Source organism: Chiloscyllium plagiosum, unplaced genomic scaffold, assembly GCF_037043375.1.
Source record: "Chiloscyllium plagiosum isolate Xiang-an unplaced genomic scaffold, Cpla_swu_hap1 HiC_scaffold_42, whole genome shotgun sequence".
Taxonomy (NCBI): Eukaryota; Metazoa; Chordata; class Chondrichthyes; order Orectolobiformes; family Hemiscylliidae; genus Chiloscyllium; species Chiloscyllium plagiosum.
The window spans coordinates 1,849,708-1,862,296 of record NW_028270180.1 but is presented as its reverse complement, the minus strand read 5'-3'; the positions used below and the strand labels follow the sequence as shown (position 1 = coordinate 1,862,296).

The following is a 12,589-nucleotide window of genomic DNA, read 5'->3' as shown; positions in this document are numbered from 1 at the left end:
CAAACCCAATAAAGTATATTGCATTCATAATGTGTTGTTTGCATCCTAATTTGTGACTATAGCGCAAACATTAGAGTCCTCACTATTTAATATTAAAATACATAGAGGCATTTGCTTTCCGTCCGTGTTTGGCTGTCATTGTGACAAGTTCAATGCAAGTGAGGAGAGCATTTAGTTTATCTAAAGCTCTATCAGAAAAAAAGTCTATAATTCCTGATTGCAATATCTGCCTGCAAAATTTGTATCTCCCACAGAAAGATGATTCATTTGTCCATTTATCAGTAATTACACTGAAAAGATTTTTTTGTATAAAGAACATACAACAGTTTACCATCTCCAATTGCAAGCCCTCTCTTTCTATCCTGTCTCCTTCTCCTCCTCCTTGTCTCCCACCCAACCCCACTACACCCAAACATCTCTGTAATAGTGATTGAGCAATGAAATCAGTAAGAATGCAGGCTATGGTTGCGTTACGTTGCTTCCACTATGAAATGACTATTTTTTCCTTCCAGTACATTTAGTTTAATCAAGTAATATGTCTGTTTATTTTCTCTAGGCGTTTGATCACAGATTCCAAAGTCAAGTTGAAGTACCAGCATTTAATAACCAACAGTTTTGTAGAGGTAATTTTTTTTCTACTCAAAATGAATAATGTGTGTGAAAGTTGTAAGCATGGAACTTTGATGTAAAGGTGTTCATTGAAAGCATTGGCTGCCAAACTAGTGAAATGGAAATTCAAAACGTTCTTCTAAATAAGTTTAATGTGGACTTTTAATCATTTTGCAATATGGCAGTAGCTGGAGGTTTGCAATATTAAGGAGGGGTCACTGTTTATGTATATATCATAATTCAAGCAACAGAAACTTCATTGGATAATGATTGGGTCTGACTGGAACCTGTCATAACTGTGCCTGTTTTGTTTTGACTGAGACACCAACAGTTATGCTTTTCCATCACAGTGCAATCGACTGTTAAAATGGTGCCCTGCCCCTGACTGTCACCATGTTATTAAAGTCCAGTATCCTGATGCAAAACCTGTTCGCTGTAAATGTGGGCGGCAGTTCTGGTAAGTATACATAGCACAAATTTCTACCGAAGTGCCACTCTGAGTACTCGTTGTCTTGAGCTACCTGAACTGAGGTCTGAGTCACACAAATATTAAATAACTTTTGTTTAATTTACAGCTTCAACTGTGCTGAGAATTGGCATGATCCTGTTAAATGCAAGGTGAGAGACTGCTACATGTATTCAATCATCAATAAATTCTTGCAATCGAGATACTTCGGTGAAAGTGAAATAAAACAAATGATAAAGCAACAGGATTCTGTGGAAGAGTCTACGGGGGAAAGAAGCAGAGCTGGGGGATGGGGTGTGCTGATGCTGCTGCAGCTGCACTTTGGCCAGGGACAGAATTGATGTGTTCAGGCCACGAGCAGCATGGGACTCATGATTTCTCTCCCTTACGCTGCCATGTTTCTCACAGCCCCTGAAGAGTGACAATGACTAATTGTGCTGATGCAACATCTGTGTTGTAAAAACATCAGCCTTGTGAAACATATCAAAAAGATCCATAGTGCAAACGAGGTGATATAAGGTCTGGATAGATTTGTAAATCAGGCCCATGTGCAGTTGAAAACAGTTGCATCAACCAGTGTCGGTAATGAAGAGAGAATGGATGAGCTAATATCCATTGAACATTGACAGGACAATCTATTTGAGGCATATTGATTTTCTGTAGAAGTACATGACATTATTATATTAATATTGTGAACAGGAGAAGCCACATTGCATTTGCAGATGCTACAGTTAGAATCCCATGTTTCCATGGGCTGACTTTTGCCAAGTGTCCCATGGAGCCCAGTACTTCTAACGCAGACAGAAAATCACCCTGAGATACTGTAGTATCTAAATCCCTCATAACACTGGCAGAGTCCAAGGAATAAATAATTTTCTCTGACAGCATGACATGGAGAACAAAACTGGTGTGTGGAAATTTAAGAAATGTCTCAAATAGTTTGCCAATTATTTGGGGTGTACTGATCTCCATTTTAGCTTAAATGGGCGGCACGGTGGCACAGTGGTTAGCACTGCTGCCTCACAGCGCAGAGACCCGGGTTCAATTCCCGCCTCAGGCGACTGACTGTGTGGAGTTTGCACATTCTCCCCGTGTCTGCGTGGGTTTCCTCCGGGTGCTCCGGTTTCCTCCCACAGTCCAAAGATGTGCAGGTCAGGTGAATTGGCCATGCTAAATTGCCCGTAGTGTTAGGTAAGGGGTAGATGTAGGAGTATGGGTGGGTTGCGCTTCGGCGGGTCGGTGTGGACTTGTTGGGCCGAAGGGCCTGTTTCCACGCTGTAATGTAATCTAATCTAATTTCTAAAATTACCTGCAAATGATATATTTGTAGGTGAGCTGCCTCTTGTGTGGTTATTAACTGCAGAAATCACATATAACGTTTTCTTCTTTGTAGTGGTTGAAGAAGTGGATTAAGAAGTGTGATGATGACAGTGAAACTTCCAATTGGATTGCAGCAAACACTAAGGTAGACCAGAAACCTCCGGGAACTTAGCACCATATGCAATTGAATGACTTATGTGCCAGAGCATTGCTGAAGAATTACAGAGAAGCCTTCTCTTACTATTTGTATTTACCCCCAAGAGATTGACATTGCCACAAGTGCATTTTGGATGTATTTTTATCAGTTCTTACTTTCAGGCTTCTGTCCTTGGAACTATTGTGTCTCTTCCATCGAAATTCCTTGTGTGATCTCACAGTTTGTGAACAACCATCATATTTAAGTTTAGTATGAAGTTAACTGGATCAGTAGTACAAAACTATGAACAATAAAAGTAGCCTTATCTGTACAGCTAAGGACAAAAGGTGTGCTGATGGTCTCCATCTCTGTGCTTCCTGTGTTCTCTCTGCTTGCCACCTCTCCTGTTTAGTTTCATATGATTCAATAACTATTTTCCATGTGAGATCAGGTTATTTGCAGTATGTGTCTTTGGTGGAAGGCAGCTGTGTGTACTAACTTCTTTATACCTCGTGCCTAAATGATTGTGATTTCTGATGAGTTAGGTAGCACTCCATAGGATAATGTCAGAAATCATGATAGATTAAACTGCAATTGAAAGGCATGTTTCACAGGCTCCACAAGTTGCACTTGGGTGTCCAGATACCAGCAAATGAGCCAACAACAGCAGGATCAAAGATTAATTGATTTTAAGAGAGGGATTACAAGGGTTGTGGGAGCTCGATTCAAGGCTATACTCCAGGATCACTTAAGTGGCATAACATGCTAACACACAGAGCCAAAAACAACTGTTTTAATGGTAACTGATTCTCATTTTCACAATGAAAAATAACATTACACAATAGTAGTTTGTTTAGTTTTAATTCACTGTGTATTTGAGCATCAGCTGAGTGAACACTATAATTGTTCCTGAAAGTGATTACTTTAAACTTCTAACTAAATAGATATAACATGGAAGCTGGTCATTCACCTCAAGCAGTCGGTGTTTTTCACATCAACCATAATGTTAATTCTGATGCTGACTTTGTCACTGTATCCCTTCATTCCATTTCAGCCACCCATCAACTATATTCTTAAATGTTGACACTTTTTTTTGTCTAACATTTGGTAGACCATTCCAGTGTCTTACCTATCTAAAGGCTCATACAGCAATACCATATGGGTAGAGAGCTCAGGAATAGAAAGGGTGTATTCACTTTAGTGTTGTAGTACAGGCCTTCCAACAGCCAGCAGGTGATAGAGGGACAGATTATGGAAAAATGTAAGAACAACATTGAAGTTGTTGGTGATTTTTAACTTCCCTAAGTTGACTGGGACCCTTAGTGCCATGGGGCTTGGATGGGAGAGAATTTGTTCGGTGTGTTCAGGACTTTTTTTTTTTTTGGAAACAACATGTAAATAGTCCAACCATGCAAGGAGCCATACTAGATCCGGTATTGATGAGTGAGACTGGCTAGGTGATTGAAGTTTGGGCGAGCGTTTTGGGAACAGTGACTATATAATTCTGTAAACTTTAATTTACTTCTTGATAAAGATAAGCGTAGTTCTCTTGTGAAAAACTAAACTGATGTTAGACAGGAACTGGTGAATACAGATTGAGGGCAGCTGTTTGAGGGTAAATCCACATCTGGAATATGGGAATCTTTTAAAGTCCATTTGTTTAGAGTTCAGAACCAACATGTTCCTGTGGAAAAAAAGGGTAAGGGTGGCAAGATTTGGGAATCTTGGATAACTAGAGAAATTGAGAACTTAGTTAAAATGAGAAAAGGAGGCATACATAAGGCTGAAGAAGACAGTCAGAGCTGTTGAAGAATACTTGGGAGATGGGAGAGATATTAAATAAGCATACCCCATCAATTTTACTAGTGAAAAATAAATGGAGGCTGGAGAATATGGGAAAATAAATATTGATGTTTTGGCAGCTGTTCACATTACAGAAGTGGAAGTACTGGAGGTCTTAGAAAACATAAAGATAGATAAATCTTCAGGACCTGATTAGGTGTACCCCAGAACATTGTGGCAAGTTAGGGAAAAATTTCCATGGTCTTAACAGAAATATTTTTATCATCTATAAATACAGGTGAAGTACCAAAGGAATGAAGGGTCGCTAATGTGTTATCCTTTAAGAAAGAATGTATGGAGAAGCCTAAACCTATAGGTCTGTGAGTCTGACATCAGTGATAAGTAGGTTGTTGTAGATGATTCTGGAAGATAGGATTTACATGCATTTGGAGAGGCAAGGACTGATATTAGGGATAGTCAACATGGGTTTTGTGTGAGCAAAATCATGTCTTTCAAACTTGACTTTCCTAATGAAGTAATCAAAAGGTCAGAGCAGTAGACTTGCTTTACTTAACTCCAAGTAAACACTTTGACAAGATTCCTCATGGTAGACTAATTAGTAAAGTTAGACCACATAGGATTCAGGACAAACTTGCCAATTGGATACAAATTTGGCTTTATGGTAGGAGACAGGGTGGTGGAGAGTTGTTTTCGGAGTGGAGGCCTCCATTACTTACTCCTTTGAGTATAGGAGTTGGGTTGGCATGTTGAGGTTGTACAGGTCGTTTGTGAGGCCACTTCTGGAGTACTGTGTATGGTTTGGTTCCTGTTATAGGAATGGTATTATTAAACTGGAGAGGGTTCAGAAAAGATTTACCAGGATGTTGCCAGGAATGGAGGGTTTGAGATATAAAAATAGACTGGAACGTTTTTCCACCAGAGAAAGGAGGTTGAGGAGTGACCAAATTGAAGTTTATAAAATCATGGGTGGTATCAATAAGGTGAATGATGAGGGTCATTCCCTAGAGGGGGGGGGGGGGTTATATGTTTTAAGTGAGAGGAGAAAGATGTAAAAAAGACGTGGAGCAATTTTTTTTACAAAAAAAAAAGCATGGTTCATGTATGGAATGAACTGCCAGAGGAAGTGGTGGATGCAGATACAAATACAACATTAAAAAGACATTTGGATAAGTTATATAGATGTATGGCACAGAAACAGACCCTTTGGTCCAATTGATCCATGCTGACCAGATATCCTAAATAAACCTAGTCCAATTTGCCAGCATTTGGCCCGTATCCCTCTGAACCCTACCTATTCATATACCCATCCAGATGTCTTTGAAATGTTGCAATTGTACCAGCCTCCACCATTTCTTCTGCCAGCTCATTCCATACATGCACCATCCTCTGCGTGAAGCAGTTATCCCTTAGGTGTCTTTTAATTCTTTCCCCTCTCACCTTAAACCTTTGCCCTCTAATTTTGGACTTCCCTACCCCAGGGAAAAGACCATGTCTATTTACCCTATTTCATAATTATGTCTTTCATAATTTTATAAACCTCTAAGGTTGCCCCTCAGTCTTTGACACTGCAGGGAGCTTCTTCTACTCAAACACTCCAACCCTGGCAACATTCTTGTAAATCTTTTCTGAACCTCTTCAAGTTTCACAACATACTTCCTATTGCAGAGAAACCAGAATGGTATGCAGTCTTCCATAAGTGGCCTATCCAATGTGCTGGATAGCCACAGCATGACCTCCCAACTCTTATACTCAATGCACAGACCTATATGGCAAGCATACCAAGTGCCTTCATCTCTATCCTATTGACCTGCGACTCTACTTTCAAGGAACTACGTACCTGCACTCCAAGGTCTCTTTGTTCAGTAACACTCCTCTGGACTTTACCATTAAGTGTATAAGTCTGGCCTTGATTTGCCTTTCCAAAATGCAGGACCTCATGTTTTTCTAACTTGAACTCCATCAGCCACTTCTCGACCCATTGGTCCATCTGATCGAGATCCTGTTGTACTCTGAGGTAACGTCCTTTGCTGTCCACTACACCTCCAATTTTGGTGTCGCCTGCAAACTTACTGTACCTCCTATGCTGATATCCAAACCATTCATGGACCCACCACTGATTCTTGTAGCAAATGGCTGGTCACAGGCTTCGAGTCTGAAAAGCAACCCTCTACCACCACCTTTGAGCCAGTTCTGTGTCCAAATGGCTAGATCTCCCTGTATTCCATGACATCCAACCTTGCTAACCAGTCTACTGTGAACCTTGTGAGACTCCTTACTGAATTCTATATAGGTCACATCCACCACTCTGCCCTCAAGTTTATAGACAGGAAAGGCTTGGAGGAATTGAGGCCGAGCATGGGCAGGAGGGGCAGGTTTAGTTTGGGAACATAATCAGTGCGGATTGTTGGACAGAAGTGTCTGTTTCCATGCCGTCTGACTCTTAATTTGAATTTTTGTGGAAGTGACAAAAATAATTGAGGGCGGGGTAATCGTTATTGTCTATAAGGACTTTAGCAAGGCCTTTGACAAGGTCCATCATGGCAGGCTGATAGGAAGGGTGGAGAGTGAGGACTGCAGATGCTGGAGAGTCAGAGTTGAACAGTGTGGTGCTGAAAAAGCACAACTGGTCAGGCACTTTCCAAGCAGCAGGAGAGTTGACATTTCGTGTATAAGCCCTTTATCAGGAATGCCCAAAACGTCAACTCTGCTGCTCCTCCGATCTGCCTGACCCTGCTGTGCTTTTCCAAAAGGTGCTGTCACGTTGGATCTGCAGTGGGCTGATGAGATGGATGCAGATCTGGCATTGTCATAAAAGACAGAATAAGGTTGAAAGGGTATTTTTCTGACTGGAGTGACCAGTGGTATACTGCAGGGATCAGTACTGCGATCCCTGTTGTCTTATATATGTATTTTGGATGATTTAATGCACGAGAGGAATATACAGCAAATAGTAGAATCCTTTTAATAGCATCAACATACTGAGTGATCGAGGCATACAGATTCACCATTCCCTGAAAGTGTCAACACAAGTGGTCAGAAAGCATATAGCATGCTTGCCTTCATCAGTCAGAGCTCAGGAAAAAAATTGGCAAGTCATGTTGCAGTTGTATAGAACTTTAGGTCAAATTTGGAATGTTTTGCACAGTTCTGGTTGCTACACTACCAGAAGGATGTGGCAGCTTTGGAGAAGGTACACAAATGATTTACCAGGATGTATTTTGGTTTGGAGGGTATTAGCTATGAAGAGAGATTGGACAAGCTTGCATTATTTTTACTTGAATGCTGAAGGAAGACGGGCAATCTGATGGAAGCTTGCAAAATTGAGAGGTATGGATAGTTGGAGTCTTTTTCCCCAGTATAGTTACTAGGGCAGTTAATGGGGCACATAGGTTTAACTTAAAAGGAGATGTGAAAGGCAGGTTTTTTTTTTAAACACACTGGTAAGGGCCTGGAATGTGTTGCCAGAGGTGGTGGTGGAGGCAGATAACAATAGCAACATTTAAGAGGCATCTTGATGGATACGTGAATAGATAGATTCAAGGGATATGAAACCATGCTGAGGTAAAAGGGTTTTAGTTTAGAAAGGCAAAGTTTTGGTGGGCCAAAGCAAATGTCCCTGTGCTGTATATTCTTTATTCAGAATGCTGCTGCCCTTATCCAACCACTGTGCACAACACCTTAAATCATAATCTCCAGCATCTGCAGTCCTCACTTTCACCTTAAATCATAGCCTGTTTCCTCCTAACTAATTGTTAATCCAATTTGCTATGGTCCCTTAATATTTTGAATAATCTTCTGTATAATTACAACTGCATTTTACAAAAATGATTGGGCTGGGCTACGGTTCTTTGTTTTATACCTGTATGCTATGTCTATTGATGCAGACTACGTCCTGTACACAAACTGTGGGTTGAAACTCAAATCTATCTGCTGTAATGGTGTAAAGTACTCATTTTATCACTTGGGAAGGCTTGAGGGAGACTGGTCAACAACAGTCTGTTCCAATTCAGATCAAGTACAAGAACAGTAGTGTTCGAGAATAGACATGTTACTTCTTCCCCAGAAAGCGTGTAGTTCTCATGAAACTTAGGGCATAAAGGGCTCTTAAAGTAAAATAATAACTGGAGCATATCTTGAGTGCATCTAACTGCTAATCACTGTCCTTAACTTGAGGACTGATTTCTCAGTGTGGTTTACTAATTCATTGGTCTTGGTATGTAGTTGATTAGAGAGCATTACCATATTAAACATATGTTACTTAAATTTATTGGATCTTTACTTTTTGTTAACATACCATAACTGTTTCAACAGGAATGTCCGAAATGCCATGTGACCATTGAAAAGGATGGTGGGTGCAATCATATGGTTTGTCGCAATCAGAATTGTAAAGCGGAATTCTGTTGGGTCTGCCTTGGACCCTGGGAGCCACATGGATCTGCCTGGTTAGTCTTTCAGTCACACCACTCCTGTACATTGAAGAAGTTTAGTATGTTCAAGGATTTGAGTTGTTTTGGGTGCTGGGTTATGTAATATAGAGCAATGCTATTATTATCTCTGTGATCCAGATTTGAATCTAGGCAAGATAAGTGATTGAAGGTTCTCTGTAGTAAAGGTATTGCTTTCAATATATGGCAGGTAAGGCTTTCATCCACTGAAGAAACATTCCTACTCCAAATCAATGGAAGGGTTTTATGCTGAAAGTTGCAGTGAAGAACTCTGACTAATCTGGCCTTATACAGGAAGAGAGTGAGTCTCTTGGTGCAGCTAGTAGATCTGGGGAAGAAATGAATCAATGGATTCAAGTAATCTTTCAACAGGAATGTTCAGTATTGTTTTGGCCTGTTCATGGTGCTTCATAAAAGAAAATTTCCTAAACTGGTGAAGAAAGCTATAAATGGACATGTCAAGTTTAATATTATACATTTGTTATTTTGTTTTGCTATTGAAGCTGAAATGAAACCATTTTTTCTTCTCCCTCGCCATCTACCTCACCTCCTCCCCAAACCACTCCCCCACCACCAAACCTGTTTTTAGGTATAACTGCAATCGTTACAATGAAGATGATGCAAAGGCTGCCAGGGATGCCCAGGAGGTAAAGAAGCATTGGGGGTTGTGGACAAGGCTGGAGGTCCCTAGACTTTAGCTTTGGGAAAGTGCTTCAGTGAGAGTCTTAGCCCTTCTATCTTTGAATTATGTTTCACATTGTCTACAAGGTTCTTCTGAATATGATTACAGTGGGTAGCTCCTGTTAAGAAGCTAGCTTGGATCGTAATGGTCTGGCTAACCCATGGGCTTTGATTCTGTGAATTGATGTTTAAGGCTGCACCCAGTATATATTTTTATATGTTTTTAACTGAAGATAACATTTTTGAGGTCATCTTGAAGTTGTGAGGGAGTTATCAGCTTATCAGCAGACCTTGTGAACTACTTGTAGTGTTGCTGTTGTGGAGCTCTATTTGTTGTTTGTTAAGGATTTCCCATTGTCATTTTAGTGTTGTGTTTGCTTTAGGATGTGCAAACTCAATGACCAGTGGTTTATATTTTAGAAGTAGAGTTAGAGCATTGTGTAGGGACATGTGCAGTCAATATGTAAGAAGCTGTATGCCTCAAGTAACAGATTACTATTTGCTGTGTGTTGGATAGTCAAAGGCTTTGTAGGGATATTTGCTAGGACGTGGCTCTCAGTTCTACAAATGGTGCTGTGGCTTTTTCTATATCCACCTGCTCAGGCAGACATTTTCTCTGCTGTCACATCGAGCTTTTTAATCACTTAGTTTACATTTTAAAATAATTAATCTTGGAGATATGTGTTTCACTGGGGTGCAAACTCAGCATTTATTACCAATCCATAGTTGCCATGGAGGCAGTTGTATGAGATCCTTTTAAACCAACCACTCAGCTATATTTTGGATTTGAACCCATAACGTCCTGACTCGAGTGACCGTGTTAGTGTCTGAACCAAACTGCAATTTTACTTTACTTTAATATAAACAAATAAAGCTCTTGATTCTTTAAGACCTTGCTTCAGAGTCATTCATTTTAATACTAAGAAAACTAGACTCTGTGTGTTTGTGTCTGCATCATAAATATGGACTTCTGACAATAAATTCAATACTTTTGTTTGACTTTAACTGAACTTGTGCCATCAAACACTAGATCGAGTTTCAGAATCACCATTTGTGAGTTTACCATTTGTGTGTGACAACTAAAATTCCTATTGATTTAATCGAGGTAATCCAGTGTTTTGTTACAGTTCCTGTTTGCTTTTACCAACAAAGTAAAGTTTTGAAATAAAACTCACTTGCCAATTTCAAGTCAGTGGACTCTCACAGGAAGTAAGAATGACAACTATTCAAATTTTTGCGATCTGAGTAAAACAGTTGTCACAATTTTTTCATGGTACAAGTTTATTGAGCACTTGTCTTTGACTGTTACTGTAACAATAAATATCTTTACTATTGAAAGGATTAAACACAGGCATGTGAGACTAGTTTAGTTTGGGAAACTTGGTCAGTATGGACTAGTTGGACCAAAGGGTTGCCATGCTGTATGACTAATAAATAGAAAAAGTACAGGGAGTACAGATCTACAAGTAAGTTTCCTTGCAAGACTGATTCTGCTAAACATTAAAGATAATAAGAAATAACAGGCAAATATTGCAATCAAGCTAAGTAATGGAGTATCATTGTATATTGTTCCTAACCATTTTAACCATATCATGTCATCCAAACCATACTGTTTATGAAGCTTGGTGCTTTCTAACTAGACACTTGTGGATATGAGGGATTAGACTTGGGAAGATTTAATAAACTAAGTAGGACAAGGCAAAAAATTGAGATAGCAATAAGAGAAATGATCTGAAACCATCAAAGGGCCAGAGCTCAAACATAAGAGTGCAGCAGTGGCTAAGGATGGAGACTACAAAAATAGTAGTTACTCTATTTGACAGTATGTAGCATTTGTAACAAAACGGATGAATTGACAATCCCAATAGATATAAATATGTATGGTTTAGTAGTTGTTAGACACATGACTGCAAGATAATAAAGGGTTGAAACCTGATGATTCAAGGGAGGATCACATTTAGAAAAGATTGGAAGCTAGGAAAAGGTGATGGGGTAGTTCTGCTAATTAAGGAAGGCCATCGGTACAGTGGAGAGAGAATACATTATTTCTAGAGAATCAGTTATTGAATCAGTTTAGATAGAGATGAGAAATAGTATAGATATGGGGCTACTTGTGTGACTGGTTTATACATCCCCTAACTGCAACCACATTTTAGGATTAGCTCTACAGGAAAAAATACTGAGGGCTTGTGAGAAAGGTATTGCAAAGATCATGAGTAATTTTAATCCATGTATAGATTGGATGAATCAAATTAGTAAAGGTAGCTTGGGTACTATGTTTTTGGCATGCTCTAGAATCAACCTAAGGGAAGGCTATAAAGGACAAGATCTGACAGTGTGCAATGAGTCAAGGTTGATGAAGCACCTCGTAAAAGTGTCCCTAGGAGATGGTGATCATAATATGGTTGAATTCCACATCTAGTTTGACTTGAGAGAGAAGAAAGAATTGGAAAGAAACATCCCTGCCTTAGAATCAATTCCCTGTGACTAGCTAAGGAAGCTAAAGCTAGTAGTGAATTGAAGAGAAAGCAAAAATGAATGGATGGAATATAAAAAGCAACAAAGAATGACAAAGATTAGTAATGAAGGAAAAATTCCAGCAAGAGAAAGCTAGTGAGAATTATAAAAATAGATATGGAGTGTTTCTGTAAATACTTAAAAAGAAAAACTGAGTAAAGTGCAAGTTAGTCCTCGAGTGTTAGTCTGGGGAATTAATCATAGAAAATAAGAAAATAGATGAATTAAATACATATTTAAGTTTTCAATGTCAACAATATCCAAGCAATAAATTTAAATCCAAATGTGAAAGGGAGCAATAAATTTAAAACAATCAACCATTAGAGAAAGGATATTGAGAAAATTAAATTCTGAAAAGTGTCCTAGTTCTAAAATACTCCATCGCAGGATGTTACAGGAAGAATTAGTAAACACATTGGTTTTAATTTTCCAAAATGATCTTTTCTGTAAAAGTCCTGTCAGGCTGGAAAATTGCAAGTAAAACCGAGACATAAAGTAAGGAACTAAAGGCCTGACTAACATCTATCATTGGAAAATGCTAGAATCTGTTAATAAGTAGGTTATAACAGGGCACTCAGTCTTAACCAGACAAAGTCACCATGCTTTTGTGAA

At 39.2% G+C, this 12,589-nt stretch overlaps 1 protein-coding gene across 2 annotated transcripts in view; it reads left to right on the top strand.

The window, feature by feature from the left end:
* The window catches only part of LOC122542522 (E3 ubiquitin-protein ligase ARIH1), a 71,668-nt gene that overhangs the window by 43,316 nt on the left and 15,763 nt on the right, over positions 1-12,589 (top strand). For both annotated transcript variants that reach the window (XM_043680355.2, XM_087982035.1), the window contains exons 6-11: positions 557-623; positions 960-1,066; positions 1,185-1,227; positions 2,469-2,540; positions 8,646-8,776; positions 9,369-9,426. In XM_043680355.2, the coding sequence (XP_043536290.1) occupies positions 557-623; positions 960-1,066; positions 1,185-1,227; positions 2,469-2,540; positions 8,646-8,776; positions 9,369-9,426 (478 nt within the window). The remainder of the gene's footprint in view (positions 1-556; positions 624-959; positions 1,067-1,184; positions 1,228-2,468; positions 2,541-8,645; positions 8,777-9,368; positions 9,427-12,589) is intronic.